General features: G+C 45.2%; 1 protein-coding gene across 3 annotated transcripts; it reads right to left on the reverse strand.

Annotated features, from left to right (window-relative positions):
• Nucleotides 1-1,429: 1,429 nt before the first annotated feature.
• On the reverse strand, nucleotides 1,430-17,389 carry TRA2B (transformer 2 beta homolog). Of its 3 annotated transcripts, none has more exons than XM_027878278.1 (10): nucleotides 17,268-17,383; nucleotides 11,311-11,588; nucleotides 10,879-11,012; nucleotides 7,495-7,657; nucleotides 7,044-7,232; nucleotides 6,085-6,200; nucleotides 5,239-5,322; nucleotides 2,882-2,944; nucleotides 2,355-2,428; nucleotides 1,430-1,842 (listed from the first exon to the last, which is right to left on the reverse strand). In XM_027878278.1, the coding sequence occupies exons 4-10, from the start codon at nucleotides 7,525-7,527 to the stop codon at nucleotides 1,832-1,834; spliced, it is 570 nt and encodes a 189-aa protein (XP_027734079.1). In that variant the 5' UTR covers nucleotides 7,528-7,657; nucleotides 10,879-11,012; nucleotides 11,311-11,588; nucleotides 17,268-17,383; the 3' UTR covers nucleotides 1,430-1,831. The 3 variants fall into 3 exon arrangements, with proteins under 3 accessions (XP_027734079.1, XP_027734081.1, XP_027734078.1); XM_027878280.1 differs by having other exon boundaries at nucleotides 10,879-11,067; nucleotides 17,268-17,373; XM_027878277.1 differs by lacking the exon at nucleotides 11,311-11,588 and having other exon boundaries at nucleotides 17,268-17,389.
• Nucleotides 17,390-21,752: the final 4,363 nt, after the last annotated feature.

Here is a 21,752-nt window from a genome sequence, read left to right on the forward strand (position 1 = left end):
CAGCTCTCTGACCTATTTTCCCTGAATTCTTAAGGATATTTTTCACTCATTCATCATGCAGAGAATCTCAGGAGAGCTTCATCCACCCTTGTCCTGTCAGGATTGGGAACAAGGCGGGATGCAGTTGCTCATCGCTCTATAGGACTGCAGAGACTACGCAGGACAGGCAATGCCTAAACTAGCTCCCACTAAACCCTGTCCTAAAAATTAACCTTTCCAAAAGGACTTATTTTGCTTTCCCTAGTGTGTTCCAGAGGTGACTCCATGTGGCATGAGATGGAGTGGGATTGGAGCATGCTGCTGGAGCAGCTCCTACCTGCCCTTCACCACCCTGGGCAAGGCACGAGGCAGATCCCAAATTCCAACTAACACAGTGTGGATGAACTGTCTGGACTGTGGGTTTTGGCTTTTGGAAGCCTCCCAGCGAGCCAACGGCACAGCTGCTGCAGAGGTGAGGGAAGAGCATCGAGGACTGGGAGGGAAGCAACCCACTGGGGAGGCTCACGTGGGACATCAGGAGGAGTTTCTTCCTGAAAAGGGCTGTCAGGTATTGGCACAGCTGCCCAGGGCAGTGGTGGAGTCCCCCTCCCAAAAGGGATTTAAAAGCCACATGGATGTGGCACTTGGGGATATGGGTTAGCGGTGGCCTTGGCAGTGCTGGGGGATGGTTGGACTCAATAGTCTTAGGGAGCTTTTCCAACCTAAAGGACTCCATGATCCTCAGAGCACCATGGCCTTGCAGTGCTCACACCAAGTGGGGATCTGGCACAGGGATTTGGGACGCTCTCAAGCACAGGAGCCATGTGACACATTCCAAGGAATGTGTCAACAGGAGGAACAACTTCAGCCCTGGATGGGCCATTATTGCTCAGACGGTTAAAAATAATCACTGCCCTGATCCCGTTGTCCACTCAGGACAAGTAAAGACAGGGAAGTTTTAACAAAAACCTGGATAATTTGTAAATCCCTGACACCTGGTGTGCTGTTGTTGGTCACCTCTTCTCCATGCAGCTGCAGCGTAGGGCCTATTCCTTCAGTTCCCTGCTCCATATGATTTATCAAACTCCTTCTGAGCAAACAGGGCAAGAATTTTCTACCCTACATCAACAGAGAGCATCATTTTTGAGTCTAGAAATGACTATACCATTATTTCTACACAAACCCCTCACATTCTCACCATGAACCACTGTGGAAAGCTCCTCCAACACAAGATTAAAAAGTAATTAGCTCACAGATCCAACTGCCCAGATTCCCAAGTGAGGGATTCAGGGCTGCTTTGAGAAGCAAGAAATGGACTTGAGAAGCACTTTAAGTGCAATTTTTTTTGTGGGACACTAAAGGATTGGTTGATCCTGAAAGGAATGGACAGCATTCACCCCGGGATTCCCTGCAGGTTTTTTGTTTTCTTGGCAAAAATAAGTAGGAAAAGAAAAAAACCAAACTTCTTTTTCTTTTATTTTTCACTTTCGGAAAGCATTTTACACAGGTTTGGATCTTGGGAGGAGTAACTTGGAATCAGTAGAAAAAACTACCTGCACAGTTTTGTCTTTAAAGTAGAAACCCTTCAGGAGTCAAAATGGAGACTAAAAAAATACATGCAAAACATACTCCTTTCAAAACACAACTGGAAACAAAGCACCAACTACACAAATATGCAGAATGAAACAGCACTGAACACCACAGAAGTTGTCCTCATAAAAGGTGTCAAAGTCACCTAATTCACTAGGCACTGTGACCTGGTTAAACAGAAGAGACAATAAAAAAATATTGTCCACAAACTTGCAATTTCAACTCAGAGGCTGTAGCTAGAAATTCCTCTACGTGTCATGCTTTAATAGCGACCTGGAAGAGAAAACAAACACAGTAAAATACACTGTCAACTTCAAGGATTGAGAGATTTGTAGCTAAAGCTCACTGCCTCCCTTCAAACCTGCATTAAATTCTAGAGCCTCATGTCCTGGAGGTAACCAAACTTCTGGTTTAAGAGAGTTCTGGAGGAAGGAACAGGATCTCAACCTCAAAACAAGTGCTGTTATCTCGTTTATTTTCTCCACACTAAACATCTGCTCTGCTCTCAAGGTTGCCAGTTGCTCATTGAACCTTCAAAGGGAAGTGTGGTTCAATAAAAGAACCACACTGAAGTCAATCCTTATGGACACAAAGCTCAGAAGACCTTTCGGGAAAGGGGAAATTTGCTTTTGAGATGTGAACTCTGAGATTAGGCCAGGTCTGGGTCAGGCCACATTGGACAGGGCAACCTGCTCTATGGAAGGTTCCCTGTCATGGCAGGGGGAATGAGATGCGCTTAAGGTCTCTTCCAACCCAACCCATTGCAGGACTCCACGAGTACTTACGAGGTGAGTAGGACCGGGATCTGGACCGGGATCTGTAGCCCCCTCGGCTGTAGTAGGGGGACGGTGACCTCCTCCTGGAGTGGGGGACACAAACAATCCCTTTGTTAAACCCAGTTTTCTGTGGATACCTCTAACCCCACCCCGGTCTGGGGCATGCACTGGGGAAGCTAATGAGCACAGGAAGAGCTGAGCAACATTTCCAGTGGGTAACATGGCAAAGATGTGAATTTCCTTTTTTAACCTTTTTTTTAACACGGGTCCAATATTATTTTTGACTCTCCCAACAGATAAAAGCTCTTGCACTCACAATTTGCCCACATGTGATTTTAGTTTCAAGTCAGGAGCATCCCAAACAACGAGGGTAAGACAAATAAATCCACCCTAATTTTAATCTGAATTATTTGTCCAAGATGAAGATTTATTTGACTTGCAGTCGCTGCTACAGCCAACCCACCCCCAAGCTGCTCCGATCCAGGCACTCCTAAGTTTTGTGTTCCCTTGCCCAGTTCCACTAATCGAGCAAATACCTGTAAAACTGATCCCTGTCCTGAACAGCTCTCCAGCCTCCTCCTCCACCGCCGCCTCCTCCTCTGCGTAAGCAAAAGCAGAAAAACTTTTAAGAATTTAAAAAACAAACAAAAAGTTCATTGTACGAGCAAAAAAACATCATAAACGGTAAGAAAATGATGTCAAGACGAGAACATTGGTTCCTACTCTGGATGATGCTGAATTACTTCATTATGTTCATTTTTACCCACTTAAGGCAGGCCCGTTGAGTTAATAACTTTTTTAAAATAGTGAGATCAACTCAGTACCCTGAGGACAAATGTTGATTCCAAGGTGGAGGTGGGAAACCACCCCCCACCCCAACATTTTAACATTTAAACGAGCTGGGATGCAACTTCTCCTTGTACAGAACAGAAACAACTTATTACAGCATTTAATATTAACTGATTGGACTGGTACCTCCCCAGACTTAGATCAGCAAAGTGTTACTAGAAGGAGACTAAATCAAGTTTAAAGTTTTCTTCAGTTGTGGTTTGGTGATGGTTTTAAGGTTACTCTTTAGCTTATAGATACTTTTCCAGGCAAAATTAAGTCTCCCATGGAAATGAGAAGAAGTTAAAGTTTTAACAGGACAATTCCCATCTGACACTGTATTTCCCTTAAGGTTTTATTTTCACATAGGGCACGGAAGGCAAAGGAATTGTTACTAATTGAATTTTTAGGGTGAGGTATGCTATGCTCCACTGTATCTTCAACAATTCCAAGCCTCCCTTCCTCAGGGAAGCACTCACAACATCCCAACAACTTCTCTCTCCCTCACTCTCTCTCGAACCACCAGGATGAGAGAGTAGCAGATCCCGATATTTTTAAAGCAGCCACACATGAGGCATTTGTGGCTCCATCTTCCTGGAATCATGGAATGGTTCGGGCTGGAAGGGACCTTAAAGCCCATTTTGTTCCACCCCCTGCCATGGGCAGCGACACCTTTCACAGAGCAGGTCATTGTCACTCTCCTGACCCACCTCACAAAACACCTGACCACTGGTCAGGAAGGAAAAGGAACCACTTCAGCACTCAACATTTGGGCACCTGCCACCATCTAAACAAGGAATATTACATTTGAAGGGCACACAAGCAACAGATTTCAAGGACAACCCGCACGCCTCGACTGACCCTTCCTGAGAGAATGAGGAAATCTAAGCTCAGAAGTGCAAGACAGATGGTGCAAAACTCTCATCAAGCACTGCAGAGCCACGTCTTTAGCTCTCCTTGGGTGCCTTTATTCTGATATTTACATCAGAACTCCATACAAAAACAAGGGGAGTGGGAGAAGCAAACCAGAAGTACCATTTAACAGCCTGTGTAGCACCAGAGTATGTTGTAAGTCCTTCCTGTGCCCCAAGATCCTGGTGAGCTGCTTCAGTACTTTGGTTAATTACTTTTATCACATTAAGTGAGGTGAAGTTTTAGCTATGCCAAGCAAGTTTCTACACCTTGTGCTCCAAAACAAGCTCCAACAGCCTTCTACCACATCTGAAAGCCACACACCAATTCTGGCCAAGAATCCAGCTAGTTCCATGAAGACATGGTTGCCATCAGGGAACAAACCTAAATCCACCTATTGCAGAGGCATTAAGGCTTTGCAAAACACTGGGAAGCACTACTACACAATCCTGCAATTACAGGAATGCTTGGTGATTGCAGACAGGAAAAATAAACTCTTGAATTTGTGTCCAGCTTAACAGTGTCCCAGAAACTGTGAGGGTTCCACAGGGGACAAGACTTGCTGGAAAATGCAGAAGACAAACTTCTCCATCACTAGAACCAATTACACCCCAAAGTTGTTTACACACATATTCAACCTTACGAGGTATGTTAAAAAAGCTTTTTAAATGCAAGTGTCCAGTACAGAACAAGTCCGTCACAATCCCCAACTCCTTATTTTTGGCAACATTTGAGATACCGTAATTATCAGGAGACACTGGGGACCACTGAAATTTCTTTTTGACTACTACACTGTGCTCAATATCTAAGCTGGCACTGGAATCCCGATTCAAATATCAGATCTGAACCATTTCAGTGCTAATAGATGAATCAACCAAAGATTCTTCCAAAAGCAGAGTATAAAAAACACACTCAATGCAGACTAAGAAAACATTATGGACTAAGTCATGCCACAAGTTAAACACCACAAAGTATTTCTCAGTGTGACCAATGTGATTTGTCATTTTGGTGACGATTTTAAAGGAAGGTTCCAGAATGACACTGAGTGCAAAACTATTTTGTCACACTTACGTAGGATTAGCTGCATCATGCCTGTGCAGGTAGATGACAAAGCAGAGTTTAAAAAGCAGTGAAATACTCCAAACCCCCTCACCTGTATGACCTGCTGTAATAGTCCCTGTCGTCGTACCCTCTGTCGTACCCTCTGTCATAGTAATCTCGTCGTCGGGAGCTGCCACTGAGGAAGGAAAGAGGGTTTATTTTATCAGATATTAAACTTCCACATTGTTCACAGTCATTTAAGTTCACAGTGTTTAAACTGGGTTATGTATTACCTCCCATCCTCACAGCTGAAAAGACCAATGCAGGTGGGAACAGGACTACTTAAATAATTGCTTTTTAAATGCTTGAACTTTCAGCCAGGTCCTTTCCTCTCCGGTCTGTAACCTCTTAACCTTTTGGTATCACAGGCACAGGAGGAATTCCATTCTGAGACAGCTCTTCATTCACTCTGAACTCTGAGCAAGCTCCACGTGAATGAACTTTCTGACTACAAAAATAACCTGCAGTCTCAACACAACATCAACATAACCACCAGTGCGCTGAAAGTCTTGGGAAATCAACTGGGGAATGACTTGGGAAAACAATTTACATTCTCAGCAACTGGAAGTCAGAAATGTACTGTGTGGATAGGGTAAACTGCTAATCCCAAATATTAATGAAGCCATACAGCTGCTCCATCAGCATTTCATGATGTTCATTCACTCTTGAAAACTTGAGCTTGCAAAGCTTAAAATAATTTAGAAATTAAAAATTGCACTGTAGACTTTTTGAATCCAAAGAGCTGGAAAGAGATGCACTAGTGATGGTTGAGGCAAAAGGCTGATAAACCAAGAAAAAGACTCAGAACCAGGTACCTTAGAGGGAAAACAACAATTCTTATAAAACACAAGGCAACTAATCCTGGTTTGGAAAAAAAATCCCTACATAGGTAACTTACTAAGTGGGTCTTCCCATGTAGATTCCAGGGGTAGGTGTGTGAGGTCTTTTCGTTATGGAGAAGTCTACCCGGATCCTTCTTCCATCCAGCTCCATTCCATTGGCACGTTCCTTTGCCTAAGGAATGATAAAATACCATCAGCTGTGGGCATAAACTTTGGTATCAATACAGATTTCTAACCATTGTTTTAAGTGTTAAAGTCCTAAAAAGGCTCAGTTTGGAGCTAGGTCTGATTTACTTACACTTTCTGTGTAGCACTGAACATAAAGCATAAGACGCTGTAGACTAGTAGGACTTAAACATCGGTAACCACTCAAAATGTGATTTATAAGCCATTAAAAGCCTGAAAGGAACATAATTTAACAAGTGTAGCAGTGCCTCTAACATGATTAAGAGGAACCTTTGAACATGCTGATATAGGGAGATGCAACTACTCCAATACACAAGGAGCAGCAAATAATTCAGCAGTTAACTAAGAGCACTATGTTGATTTAAGTGTTTTCTCTCCTCCAACACATGCCTTAAAATAACTGTAACCATGAATATAATGATATCAGTCATAAGTAAATCTGAATTAAAGAACCCAGAATAATTGTGGCTTGGGTTTTTTTTCCTGCCAAGTAGCAGGACCTACACCCAAAGCTCCAACCCCATGTGGAAGCCTTTATGCCAGATGTGGAACAGAAGACACTGGAGAGTTTCAGGAGTGGGATTTATGCAGAATATAAGCCTGGTTCCAGGCCATGAGCACACAGCTCTGCAAGGGTTGGCACTGGTGTAGGATTCTCCATTGGGTGAGCACAGAATTCCCCATTTATTCTGTAGCATTCACAAGCCCAAATTCCATGATTATGAGATGCCAGGTACTTTTCAGGCCCTGAGCTCACCCAGGTGACAGAATATACACCCATGCAAGTGAGAGCCCACAAACATTCCACACGTTGTGCACCCCAACCTACTTCCTTGGCATCCTCCACATTCTCAAAGTACACGAAGGCGAATCCTCTGGAACGTCGGGACTGCTGATCATACACGATGGAAACATCAGCAATGGGCCCGTACTTGGAGAAAACTTCTCTCAGATCCCTTTCTGTGGTGTAGAGACTCAGCCCAAACACCCCGAGACAACAGTTTGGGTCAGGATTTGCCTAAAAGGGACAGACCGACATTAGGAGGAAACAGGTTTGTGTTTGCAGTGCAGGTTGTGATTGCCAGGGCTCCAAGATAAAACAAAGATGGGGCTGAGATTTGGGCTGGGTCACCTGCTAATGGAGACACTGTCACAATCCAGAGGAACACAGTCCTCCTCTCACAGAACCCCTTTGTATTCTCAGGGTACAGCACAAGCCATCCAGGCTGAGGGACTGCAGGTTATGCTCAGGACTGTGAGTCATTCCTGACCAGACATACCCTGTTCCCGATGTGACGTCTTCGAGTCGACATGGGGGAGTGGCTGTGGCTGTGCCGGCGTCGATAGTCCCGACTGTACGACCTGCTCCTGGATCTCCTGTGGGAGCGGGACCGGGAGCGGGAGCGTGTGTAATGCCTGCGGGAACTCCTCCTTGATCTAGATCTGAGGAAAGAGAGGGACAGTGTTGGCTTTGTTTGGGGGTTTTAACTCTCCAAAAACACATCACAGTCACAAACAGCTCATTCTTTAAAGTCCTGCAGTCCCACTACCTTCACTTATAATCAATTTAGTTGCTACTCACAAGGACTCTGTGCTAAATAGTCACTCTCAGATTCCTGCAGGAACTTCTCCCTGACTTTAGTCAATTTTTAACTTCCTTTAACAAGGCTCTCTTGGTTTGACATAGTATTGCTTAGAATATTCAGTATCTAGGTAAAAACAGGTGGGGTGGCTCTCTTTTAAACCTTAGGAGATAAAGGGAATCTGAGTACAGTATAACCTAAAGCCTGCACCACTGCAGAGGGGGCACTGAAAAATAAATGCACTTTTAAAGTCTGGCAAACACCCCTGGAACAGAGCTTAACACAATCTGCAGAAATTAAGCTGCAGCAGCTCCTTTACCTGCTGGTATTTCAGCAGTTGTTTATCAATGCTGACATGTTCACACTCCAAGTGTATTCAGACAAAGGTGCAACTGCTCACCGATTTTTTTTCCCCCAGGGAATGTCTTCTGACAGCACAAGCTCTGTGGACATGAGGTTCTGGAACACTTGCATTCCTTCTCCCAGACTCTCAGCCCTCCCAGTACAGCCAATCCTAGGGGAAAAGCTAGGCAGGCACTTACACTGGGGTACTACACCTGACCTTGGCCTGTGATGTCTGCACTGAATAACCTGAATTTTACACCACTCCCATGAAAAATCCCTGCAAGGTTAAGAAGTGCAATTAACAGTTTAATAGTCAATAGATCTAAGCCATAAATTGTTGATTTTTAGACTCTTTTGTCTTAGATGTCCTTCCTCCAGTTCCACAGCACCACCACACCGGCATGAATGAAGCTCTGAACCTGAACTGGTTTTTACTCCTGAGCATTTAACAGCTTCTTCCAAAGCCAGGATTTCTCCCCACTTGTCAACACACAACCAATACAGGACAGATCTCCTGAAAAAACACCTCCAACCTCATCAGCAGTGAGCCAGATAAGCTCAACTTGAAATATATATCCAAGCCCAGGAGAAATTAATTCAGCATATCCCATTACAGCACTTTTAACTACGTATTTAGAAAGAAAACATTATTTTTGGTAACAGAAAGTTTACAAAAACAAAACAAAAAGAACTTCCCTGAACTGGGAAGACAGAAAAAAAAAAAAAAAAAAGACTGAAATAGTAATAATAATAAAAGAGGTTCCACACATGCACACAGCCACATTTTAGCCAAATATAGGAATAAAAAAATAATTCAGGCAAACACAGAGTTGATATTCCAGGTACCAGAAAGGTCTAGCCAAAGATAACAAGCTGCACACTTCAATAAAAGTAGATTTTTAAATCAGGTATATCCACACCCCCAATGATAAAAGCATCAGGACACAGGTTGGTTCCCAAATCAAAGTTTAATTTACAAAGCTGGTAACTCAAAAATACATTTGCAACAGAAACTACCAAGAAATATTAAAGTTCTCAGGGTTATTTCTCTGAGGAGAGCCAGATTTAAATTATGTGCCTGTGACCACATCCCAAGGTGTGACAGTACTGAAGAGAGATTAAAATACAGTGTTTCTAAATATGTGCCTTGACACAATTCCACCCAAACCTGCTGAAGAACAGTAACCCTGCTCTACAATTCCAGTATTTCCAGCCATATGCATCTTCAAGACAGCTGTTAAATGCTCAGGAAGCTGTGGTAGTCATAAACCACTACTTCTGGTCATCAAAAATTACAAAGCCAGTTGCCAGGGTATTGTTTAAAGACTGATTTCTTGTAAAAGTAAATGATTTGCCAGGTCTCTTGAGAATTCTAGATCTTGTATTTACTTCTTCAGAATTTTATACAATTTGTGATTGCACTCTTACTCAGTATTATGGTTATTCTGCAAGTGGGAAACGTGGGTATGGAATCCCTGAGGTTGTGGATTAAGGGGCAGAAGGACATGCTGGGTGGGCTCCTGACTTTACTGTAGAATTAGAAGGTTCCCCAGAGGTGTTTTGCAGCCTCCGCCCCCTGAGGTTTTCAAACCCCAGCTGGACAAAGCCCTGAGAGCAGAGTCTGAGGCCAGAGCTGACTCTGCCTTGGGCAGGATCTGGGACTAGACCCTTCCTGAGCTCCCCTATCCCTCTCTCACTGCTGCCACTTCCAGAGGTCCCTCCAATTCCATCCTCTTCAAGTGTTTATTAATTTAATTTGACACATTTGTTCCTGCACTCCAGGGACTGCCAAGCGCATGATTTCACACTTGTGACTGTGCCTGAATTGGACAATAAACCTTGTTCTTCTGCTGTCAAAACCTCCTAACCATTTTCCTCCTCACAAAAGCCTTTCACTTTGATCTTGCAAGGTCTAACACAGTATTTGTGATTGCTAATAGCACAGAATATCCCAGTGTTACCATCCTCCCCCCATGCTTTGGTAATTCCCTGCTTGTTCACATAAAAAATACATTGTGAACAGCTTAACTGGAACCTCCTCTCCTAAACCCCACTTTTTTTAACCTGAATGCCTACAACCGAGTGAAGAAACCATCAACACATTAATTTCTGCAGTCAGCACTCAACCATCTACTCTTTTAAGAGGAACGCTGCCCCTGCACACATATCAGTGTGTAAGGAGAGGTAATACAGGGCAAAAGGTACGTTCACAGTGTGTTTGTGCTGCCATGTAACAAATACAACAAGCAGGTTACTTTCTCCCCAACTCTTTTTGGGAGCTTGGAAAGCTGTCTAGTATTTAAAGCTTCCTAGCCTGTTAGTTTTTAAGTTCAATTAATGTATTTAAAAGGTCAGACTGCAAAATTCACATTTATCTCTGCAGTTGCTTTTTATTACCTACTCCAGAAACACCATGAGAAAACGTAATGTGACCTAAACTGGGCAATCCCACGAAAGTTCCTACCACTCCCTGCTCAGAAACAAGTCAATATTCCAAGAGGTAAAAGGCAGTGGGTCAGAGGGGATACAAACCTACAGAGCTGACTACCTCCTATGTAGCTGACTCTTGGAAAAAGCTGCAAAAATCCCAATCCTGAAACCACTCGTGCCCCTATGCATTCCATGGCCACAGATTCCCCAGTAACTCTGGGAGCAGAACCGGATGAGCTGGACGTCACCTCAGACACAACCACCTGAGTTGTGAAGAGGAGGAAGAGGTAAAAGAAGCAAACTCACCTGGATTCAGACCTGGATCTAGATTTTGACCTGGAGCGCCTGGAATCCTCCTTAGAGCGAGATCTTGCAGGGGTGTGTCTCCCCGACTTGCCAGATCCATGAGCACTTCCACTTCTGGAAGCAGAGCGGGATTCCTGCACGCAGATATTGAAAGCCTAATTTGGACACAATTCCTCTTTTACCTACGGGCTGCAAACAAGCTCCAGTGAAATCAATGGAAATATTCATAGCTACGTGTCCGGGCAGTCGGATTAGCACTGCCTAGATTGTTAAGGAGGTTGTTTGTTGTTTATTTGCTTGGTTTTTTTTTTTTTTTTTTTTTTTTTCCCTGGTAGACACTTCTTTACCCTGCATGTACTTTTTGCTATTAAACAGATAATGCATGCATGTTTAGCAAAATATACAGGGACACATAAACAGACTAGTAATTACTTAGCGTAGTGCTTTCAGATTCCAGATTACTTCTTATCTTAACTTCATTTTTATTCCTTTTCTTCATTCTTCCGTTTCAAATTCTGACTTCTTTCATCTTCCCCACTTCACACAAATTGCTCAATATTCTACAAGTGGGACTTCTGGTCTGATAATTAGCATGCATTCACTTTCTTTTTTTTCAAATTTCAGCTTCACTTATTCCTGAGCTTCAAATAATTCTCATTTATAAAACTTGTCAAATGGCGACTTCCGCATTTTCCTTCTTCAACATTAACCTTAATAGAAAAAGAACAGGATGAAGAATATTTAAGAACTCCAGGATAAAATCTAGTGCCAAAACTGAAACTAGAAAAAAAAAAGTGCTATGGACTTTTACTATAAATGCAATTTAAGGACTGAATCTACCAAAGCCCTATGATTTTATCAACAGGTTCAGTCAACTCAGTTTAACTTTACACTAAGCAACTGAATTTGCTATTTATGCCTGTATTTAATATAGCAAGTGCAACTGGATCAGCTGAGTACCTACTAAGGAACTGTAACATCAGGAAACTCAATTTGTACTGTCAGCCACACAGTGAGACAAAATCCACTAGAATTGACTCCAGGAAGGTCCTGTTGCAGCCACTGACCGATGTGCTTTTGAATGCAGAAAGCACGACATGGTTGGGCCTTCAGTGAGCTCCAATAATCTGAACTTTGGGTCATTTTGCAGTTGAGCAGCCCTGGTGTGAATATTTCTGAGCACACTCACCCCACCTGCCTGCACAAGAGGAGGTTACACATCTGGGCTTTGTGCTTCCATGGAAATCAGCATTTTCCACCGCCCAAAAATGCCCCATGCTCCAACAGTGCTCCGCAATCACACCCCACCTGCTCTGTTATTTACTGGTAATCTGCTTTGGTACTGAGATAACCTAATTAGCAGTTTCAACTTATAGATTTTTATCTTTAGATCAGTTGAATGCTTAGCTTCAGTCACATGCCTTCAACACCTGAACACACCAGGAGGTATTCTGAATTTCAAGGTATTAGAGGAAATTTAAAATTCAGCAAAAATTCTACTTCTTCCTAAAAAATAATTCTACATTTAGTGTAAACTGTGATGAAGAATGATCATTAATGACATCACAGTACCAGATTTTCGTCAAAAATCCCTTCTTTTAGCTGTGCAGCATCTCAAACCCGAACACTAATTTAACAGGAATCTTGGACTGAGCATTCAGAAATCCATTTGCTAACTCAAAATTAATCAGGCTTAAACCACTTCCATACAACTTAACCCAAATTTTAGCTCTTTACAATTCCCTACCATACAATATTAGGGGGAAGGAGGGGGAAAGGGTTGACTTACAGAATAAAGCAGATTTTCAATTAATTCCAAGAGCAAGAGAAATTACCCAAAGTTGTCAAGGTCATATTCTTTGTTCAAATTTGTAAAGTTTTGTTCTAAACTACAGTTGCCCCATATACTGACCTGCAAAGGGCAAGGCAAACACTGAGAAGTAATTAAAGTTACAATTAGCAGATTTAACCTAAATTCATTACTACCTTCAAAAGGAAACATTCCACAGAGACGAGTTCTGAGTTAATGTATTAATTTAGCCATAAGAAGTCGTAACTCCTAAAAAGTTAGACAAAGCAAGATTGAAGAAGGGTTAAAACCCAAAACTAGCAGTTCTTCATGTGAGGAAAAATACTTTAATTCACAAAAGATAATTTGGCAAAACAGAAGGAGCCATGTCCAAATACAGGGGGACTGATGCTGGAAAGGACAGGAGAAATGCAGGATGAGAGGGAAGCAGCAGGAAGTAGCTTGCCCACAAACACACCCCAAACCCTTTGCATAGCTTTTAAAAGTCAAAAACTTTGAAGAATCAGGAGAGAATTGGTGAATCTTTATTTATTTGGTAGGTTTCTCGGGTAATCTTTGCTGTATTATGTTAAGGTTGATGTGGGATCTGGACAGAGGAACAGAAACTTGAGAAGAAAAATCCTGTGAACAACTGTCTCTCAAATCAGAAAATCGAACTGTTGGTTCATTTTCATCCAGCTCCTTTGGACTTCACAGCATTTCCCAGTTCTTAAACATCCACATTTTGTTTCTAGATTATCCCCAATCCACATTTTACAGGATTATGCCACTTCTTTATTCGAGCCTCAAAGGAATTTGTTGCACCTCACCTACTCCAGATATCACTAGGACTGGTAAAACCCCCCAAAATTTCCCAAGTTGTCACCCTTCACACCCCAAACCCCAAGAAATCCTCCCTACCCAAAATTCCATGAACCAGGAGTGTGCAGCATTCCAAACTTAGTTTACACCCTGTTACCCCTGAAGGTTCACACCAGTCATTCCCACAGCTCACTGAAATTGGAGTTTCTCCTATCTGATTTTGTCATCCTGTATGTTCTCTTCTCCTTCTTTTTGCTCTTTCCCTCCGTTAATTTAAAGTTATTTAAAATGCCAAATTGTCTCCTGTGATGCCATGTGGAAGAGGAAATAAAGATCCTCCTTTATCCTGCCTATATTCCAGCACTGCTGGTCAGCAGATCGAGACTCTTGCCACTACTAAACGATCTTGGTTTTTTCCTAACCTTGAGTTTGTCCAGTGTGAATTTAAAACCCCACCAAATCCTTGATCTTTACCAACAGTTCTTCCCCTTCCTCAGGCATTACTGGAATTCAGGTGGAAGCCCTGAAGTCCAGGCTTGTGGTTTCCAAGTGATTCTTTCCAGACTTTAAGCACATTAAAACCAAAGTGCGATACTGCAGGGATGGTATTCTGAGCAGCTCTAAGCAAATTCATAAAGAATGTCACGGTGCTCCAGGAGAAGGGATGTCATACAGCAGGATGATTTGGGGGGCAGGAGGTAGGAAAGGTTTCCATGGGCAGAAGCAGCTGGAAGGTCTGTGATGGCCACAAATTCTTTACACTTCTCAGATTCAGTTTTTCCTCACAGGAATGCAAGGTACAGATTTCAGTCAATAGCATAAGATAGAGAAATAAAAGTATTAGGGTCTTCATAATCAAAGATTCCTATAAACTTATGTATTTCCACTTGTTTTCCTAAAGAAAGGTGCAGCCTCACATGTCACATCAGATCTGCAGCACGTTTATCCAAGGTGTGTCTGTGCTGACTTCACATTCCTCGACCTCTCCACTATGGAATTTAGCAACTGAGCCAACAAAAAATCAAGAGCTTTTGCCTCTTCCCCCTGAGGGACACAATCACAGCTCAGATCTCTGCTGGGGGAAGCCTGGAGGGAAAAGCAGAATCACCCCTTTCCACAAGTTTTTAAACTCCACAAAAAAAGAAAAGAATGTGTTTTGAAAAATCAAGGTAGAGCTTCCTCCTACCACCTGTGCCACTGGTGCTGACCCTGGGGGCTCCTTCAGTGCCCCAGGCCGGCAGCGAATTAATGCACCAGCAAAACCCAAATTATTTTCTGACAGCTTTGGGTACTGAATCAACCCCCCAAAAGGTCAGATCAGGTGTCAGCTGGTGAAGGAAGAACACAGGGAATGATCCATCCTTTTGGAGGCATGAAGCTATAAAACCTTGTCTATAAAACCTTCTCAAACTGCCTCCCTAGACCTCCCTCTGCCACAACTGAGGAATAAAAGTCACTATTTTTAAAAATACATTATTGAAATACCTTGCTAGTTATCTGGAAATTGAGCATTTATACCATGCAAGTCACTCTGATAAAAAACAGAACAACACAACACACAAATAAAGCCCTGACTCACACTGAAGTTTCTGATCATAAATCAACCCATCGTTATCAGAATTAACTAATTCCTAGGATGAGACTCTATTTTTCCCTTTAACTAGACTTTTTCCAACCCCTTCATGCCTGAATCCCATGAACTTCCATGACAACAATTTCAATGAAAACAAAATAAACTTGGCAAACCCTGGCACTGCAGCACAGTGACAGTATCTGAAGCACATTCCAGTATTTGAAGTATTGGTGGCAATTCATAGCTCCTTCAGTCAAAAAGTTTTTCATGATGGAGCATAAGCTGTAAAAGAGACTTCAAGTGGGGTCTTTTTTCCTTCTTTATGTTTTTCTTTTTAAAAGTGACACAAAAGCCAGTGTAAGTTTGTGCTGCTGCTGAAATACCAAATCCCCTTAGCGGCAAAAGCACCTGGAATTTCTCCTTCACCCCGTAAGGACTCATCATTGCAGTCAGGCCTGCAAACCAGTGCAGCTGGAAACGGGATAAAAAAAAAATCCAGCTGATTGAATTCCCAGATCTGACTGCCTGCAGAACAGTACAAGGGAGAGAGCAGGACCACATTTTCAGGAGCATGATTCCTTTTGGTAGCCTGGCCTTCCCATCCCAGATTATTTACCCAAACACTGACTCTACTCTGCAGAGACTTGAGCTTGGAAAAGTAGAAAAGCCATTGACCCAGTGAAATAAAAGCCTTAAATAAGCAAAAAAATCGCCCTAAATAACACTGTCAACAGCATTAGAAAAGCCAATCCCTGCTCCAGTCTGGAACAGCAGGCCTGGAACTCTTTGCTTTAGCTTTACAAACGTGTCCATTGCATACAATTCATCTACTTAAAAGTCAAAAGAGTTCACACAAAACTCATTTGAAGCCTCGGCAAAAACTGCCTAAAGACATTTTATGGTTTTGTCTTTTTTTTTTTAAATAAAAATATAGAAAAACAACAAGACAGCAATTCCTACCCCAAAACCCTGCATGGTGATGTTTCACTAAGACTTTGCTACAAAAGTTTTAACATTTCCACTCATTCTGACCGAAAACACAAGGCAGGTTATCCTGGCAAACTTTATTAAGCTTAAACTGGTCTCCACTGCGACTTGCACAACAATTAAAAAAAACAACTTTAAAAAAACCTGACACCCAAATACCCACCTTGAGCAAATGCTGCTCCCTCACTAAAGCCATACCAGTGACATGAACATATCAAGGAAGGAGAACATCGGGGGTGGCATAAGTCAGTTCCTTAATCCCCGTCTTTCACCGCTCATTCCCCTTTTTAACTTCCTAGAAACCAAATTTTTCTAACCTCACCTCCCTTGAAGCAGAAACACTCCAGTATCACACCTTATTATGTGAATTAGTAAGGAAAAGCCGTATTCTGAGGAAGACATTGCTCAGGATTACTACGTTTTTTAATATTTTTTGTCGCCTCCAGTTAAGAATTTAACTCCTTATCACCTCCACAGCTCCCTCCGATGCTGCAGCGAGTTAGGAAGTTAAAATTATGCTGAAAAAAAACCCAAAACAAAGTAATGACCCCAATTCAAAGGAAAACAAAGCTGGTCCACTAAATAAAAAATAACTGACTGTTAAAGAGGTCACCTGTACCGCAGATGTGCCTCACAAACGTGAGGCTTAGCACCTCGTCTACTTCGGTATTAGTAGAAAACCCACCCGGACAGTGAGATCTTAGAATATCTGTGAAGTTTCAAAGAATATCTGCTGCAAGTTTCACAAAGCGAGGGGGTTGCCTTCGACTATTAGGTTTAAATAAGAGCCCGAGCCACCTGGACGTGAGGCAGGAGCAGAGCTATTGTTACAGGTGACAGACAGCAAAAGGTAGATAATTCAGAAAGCAGCTCCAAGAGCGGGCTGGAAGGCGGTTCTAGAGAGAGGAGCGCAGAGCTGCCGCTGCCCAGGGGCGGGACGGAGGGCGAGGGGCCCCTCAGGGCCCGGGGCCGCCATTTTGTCCCTCCCGGTCGCGCTGTCCCGGCCCAAGATGGCGCCGGGTGCCTCACGCGGGCGCGCGGGGAGCGGCCCCGCCAACATGGACACCGCCTCGGCCGCCTCCCTTGCCCGCCCGCCAGCAGGACACGGGGGATACGGGGAGGGGGGGACATAGGGGCGGCCGCGCCGCCCGGAGGAAAGGGGCTGAAAGGGAGGGGATGGAGCCCGGCCGCGCAGCGCGCTCGGGCTCCGCGTATTACCCGCTCGCCGTAGTTCTGCTCCCCACTGTCGCTCATCGCCCCGTCCCGCTGCTCACGTTCTCACTCCCGCTCCCACCGCCGCCCCGACCTGACCGCACTGTCCGCGGCCACCGCTCCGCCCACACGGGAAGTGACGCGCATGGGGGGCCGCGCGCGGGCCCCCTTGGACACACCCCCTGAGAACTTTGGTCCCACCCCGTGATTGAGGGACCACGCCCCCTAGCATGAAACCACGCCCCTGCAGTGCCTCCCACCGGGAGACAGGCCTCGCCCACGGATCGGAGCAAGACCGCGCCCATCTGAGACCACGCCCTTATGCCGCCCTCCTTGCGGTGAAGCCCCGCCCTCTCCGCCCCTCAGGTGAGGCCTCACCGACCGGGAGGTGAAGGATACGCCCCCGAGTTGCTCACCTTGAGGTGAAGGACACGCCCCAATGAAGCCCCGCCCTCGGAGAGGCCACGCCTCCACGAAAGCCACGCACTCCGCCCCTAAGGTGATGTCGCGCGCTTCAGGTGAAGCTCTGGATGTGGCCCTTCGCTTTCCACAGGACGCGGAAACCGCTTAAAAACCTGGTTACAGAGGGCTTTTTTTTGAGTTTTAAGGCGCCAGTTCAGCGCAGATGGGGAGAGGGGAGCGGGATGTTTCTAAGGCGGCCTTTCGAGGGCAGCAGAGCATCGCCCAGCTGGCGTTTTCCCTCGGTCCTTGAAGTTATTTCTCCATAAAACCCGTCCAGCGAGGAGAGGCAAACACCTTTTCTCCGTCACGGCTGTTTTCTGTCACAAGCAGCACCACTAAAGCATCGTCACCTCAAAGGATGTGCAGGGATTAACCCTGAACACCCCCATGGAGAGGACTGCCAGGATTTAAAGCACACACCTCCAGTTTAACCCTACACCGACTTACTCTGTGCTTGTCATACCACAACATCGCATGAGGCTTGGAGTCTGGAGACAGGAGGAGACATCCCACCTACTCAGCTCATCCCAGGGAATCCCAGAATGGTTTGGGTTGGAAGTGACATTAAAGCTCATGCCATTCCACCTCCTTCCCCTATCTTGGGTTGCTCCAAGCCCCACCCCCGTCCAAGATGACCTGGACTAGGCCTGACCTATCTTAGAGTTCTAATCTGCTTCCATCAGCTTCGACGCTCATGAGGAGACACAACCCAGAGGCTGCTTGGCTGCCTTCCATCTCCCTCCCAGCCCCAAGAACATGAAGGTGAATTTACCAGATAAAGGTGAAGGTGAAAGTATTTTCGCAGCTTTTGCTGGTTTAACCCCCACATGGGGTTTTTAATACCACAGGGGTTTTTTTTGGTCACTTTTCAAGGGTTTCATCTCAATGCTTTATAGCATTACAGGGTGTTACAGCACAGTTAGTGACACAGTGATCATCCTCAGCCAGAATGGACAAGCCACCACAACCCCAGCAACCCCACCCTGTCCCTGAGAGCATTGTCCAAACCCTCCTGGAGCTCTGGCAGCCTTGGGGCTGTCCCCACTGCCCTGGGGAGCATGTTCAGTGCCAACCAGCCTCTGGGGGAAGAACCTTTCCCTGAGATCCAACTTGAGCCTGCCCTGGTACAGCTCCAGCCATTCCCTGGGTGCTGTTCCTGGTCCCTGAAGGAAGAGATTGGTGCTACCCCTTGTGAGGAAGCTGCAGATCCCAGTAAGGTCTGACCTCAGTCTCTTCCAGGTGAACAGACCAGGTGCCCTCAGCCTTTCCTTTTATTGCAGGAAGTTTAATGGCCATTTGTTTTCCAGCCCTTGGTCTATATTTACAAATCTAGGCAGTCCTTGACCCTTGGAGATTGTAAACCCCAAAACTCTGCCCACCAACCTCATGCAGAACAAGGCACTGCCCACCCCTCCTCAAGCTCTTCCCCCCCACCAGTGGGACTGAGGAGACACTGGCAAGGATAAATCAGCTGGAATTCCCTAGGAATGAGGGCCTATCCCAGTGGTGGCAGGCACTCCAGTGCTCCTGAAAATGCTCTAAGTAGAACAGGGCACAGGGGAAGAGAGACAGCTGATCTGAGAGTGCTCAGATCATTCATGTTTAAATTTGGGTAACCAAGAGCTGGGGGAACCTCTGTACCCTTCAGGAACACCTGAGGCTCTGCAGCAGTGACAGACCCGTGAGATGATCCCAAGGGGATTATCTCCCTGCTCCCAGCAACACCCAGCCCTTCCTTTATCTTTGTGTTGGGACTGCAACTGGATTTAAGAGCCATTTTTTGTTTGCTTAAGCCATTTCTAGCTTGTATTTCCATGTGAACGTGGATTTGGGGGCCTCCTGGCCATGTTCTCCACAGCCACGTTCCCGTCAGAGTTTATAAACCCCCTTGTGCAGTTACAGTCACAGTCTCTCCCTCAGTCAGTTTGCAGATGACACCAGGTTGGATGGGATGTGGATCTGCTGAGGGCAGGAAGGCTCGTCAGAGGGATCAGGACAGGCTGGATCCATGGGCTGAAGGCAACAGTGTGAGGGTTAATAGGGCCAAATGCCAGGTCCTGCATTTGGGTCACAACAACTCCCTGGAAAGCTCCAGGTCTGGGGCAGAGTGGCTGGAAAGCTGGAAAACTCCCTGGGAGTGCTGGTGACAGAGGCTGGTCAGGAGCCCAGGTGTGCCCAGGTGGGCAAAGAGGCAAAGGGCACCTGGGCTGTGTCACAACCAGTGTGGGAACAGGCCCAGGGCAGGGATTGTCCCCCTGTGCTGGCACTGCTGAGGCATCTCCAGTTCTGTGTCCAGTTCTGGGCCCTTCATTTCAGGAAGGCCTTTGAGGGGCTGGGGCGTGTGCAGGGAAGGGAACGGAGCTGGGAAGGGGCTGGAGCAGCAGGAGTGGCTGAGGGAGCTGGGGGGGGGCTCAGCCTGGAAGAAAGGAGGCTCAGGGGGGACTTTCTGGCTCTGCAACTCCCTGACAGGAAGGGGGAGCCAGGGGGAGTTGGGCTGTGCTCCCAGGGAACAAGGGACAGGAGGAGAGGGAACAGCCTCCAGCTGTGCCAGGGGAGGCTCAGGTTGGATACTTAGGAAAATTTAATTCCTGGAAGGGCTGTCAGGTATTGGCACAGCTGCTCAGGGCAGTGGTGGAGTCACCATCCCTGGAGGAATTTAAAAGCCATGTGGACGTGGCACTTGGGGACGCGGGTTAGTGGTGGCCTTGGCAGTGCTGGGGGATGGTTGGACTTGATGGTCTTAAAGGTCTGGACTTCAGTGCTTTGTCATCACTGGTTACAGCTGAAATGCCAACATAAGGAGCAATTTCCAGTGCTCACAGTGCCCTGTAGAGACACTCATTATCAGTTCCTTTTGCCAGTAACACATATTCCATGAATACATTTACATGGGAATTGGGATCCTGCTGATTTGCAAATCCAAAAGTAAAATATGATGTTTCTTCATACAAAGTGTGTGATGCATAGGAAGAAGCCTGGAGGGATCAGGATGATACATCCCCCATTTATAAGAAGACCAAAAAACATGGATAACGGGCAGAACATTGGAGTCAAGGTGAGCCAGGAAGCTCCTTCTTGCCTTATTCCTTGGGGAAAACCCCATAGATTTAGTGAAGCAGAGCAAAGGAAGCCAAAACATTGTAGTGAATTTAAAAAGGATCTGGAGAAGAGTACAAGGAGGTACAGGGAGGCAGAGGGAGCTGAGCCAGCCCCGTCCTCTCCACTCAGATCTGTCAAGGACAACGACACCTTGCAATGAAAATGTCCCTCGCAGCTCAGCTGTTTCACCTCTTAATCCTGCTCCTTCCTCACATCCCCCTTTCGTAACTCAGTGTCACAGAAGAACAAAGGTTAAGTGGAGATTAAGAACATTTAAGTGAAGATTAAAGATTAGGAATGAAGAGTAAATAAAAAGTCCTGAGTAGGAAACCCATTTGTGGCAAGGAGCTGCTGTAACAGCCCCCAGAACAGCAACTTCCCTCTGTCCAGTCATGTGCAACCCCCAAAATTGACCCTGAGTGTAGCAAAGTGGCTCGTGCCTACACTGCTGAGGTCTCTGGGCTGCTCTTACCGCTTCCAAATCAACTCCAAATCAACCTTCCAGCTGTTCGTCAGCTGGGCAAAGCACTGAAGTCTATCCATAGGTCCTTTCAATCTGTTTGAGATTAAACTTTTGATGTTGCTTTTCCAGATTTTTTTCCAACAGATAATCAACCAAAGGAAAAAAAATTGCGAAAAGAAATGTGGAAATTCTTAAAATTCCTGATTCCAAGTGCATTTGATATTGTTTCATAAATCCACCCTCACAGTTTCTTTCCAGGATTGATGGAATGAGCATCCCCTGCTGTATTTGATATGTTTACCACATAAAAGGTTCACTCAGGGGTGCTAATTTGGCTTTCCCTTACTGATTTGCAGGCTGTGAAAAAATCCACACTTCTGAAAGTTATGGAAAGGTGTTTGGATTTTTTTTCCAGCGGCGCATTCTGATCCCAACGTGTCGGGAGCTGCGGAGACAGCCTGGCAGTT

This window comes from Empidonax traillii, unplaced genomic scaffold, assembly GCF_003031625.1.
Source record: "Empidonax traillii isolate 1590-97213 ecotype Southwest subspecies unplaced genomic scaffold, ASM303162v1 scaffold40:size2234952, whole genome shotgun sequence".
In the NCBI taxonomy this organism is placed as follows: domain Eukaryota; kingdom Metazoa; phylum Chordata; class Aves; order Passeriformes; family Tyrannidae; genus Empidonax; species Empidonax traillii.

Excerpts from the sequence above, each read along its gene's own strand:
- TRA2B (XM_027878277.1), bottom strand. The coding sequence starts at position 17,303 with ATGAGCGACAGTGGGGAGCAGAACTACGGCGAGCGG. Across the intron at positions 7,658-10,878 it reads AGATCCAGGTCTGAATCCAG|ATCTAGATCAAGGAGGAGTT; the intron begins GTGAGTTTGCTT and ends CTCTTTCCTCAG. Across the intron at positions 7,233-7,494 it reads GACGTCACATCGGGAACAGG|GCAAATCCTGACCCAAACTG; the intron begins GTATGTCTGGTC and ends TGTCCCTTTTAG.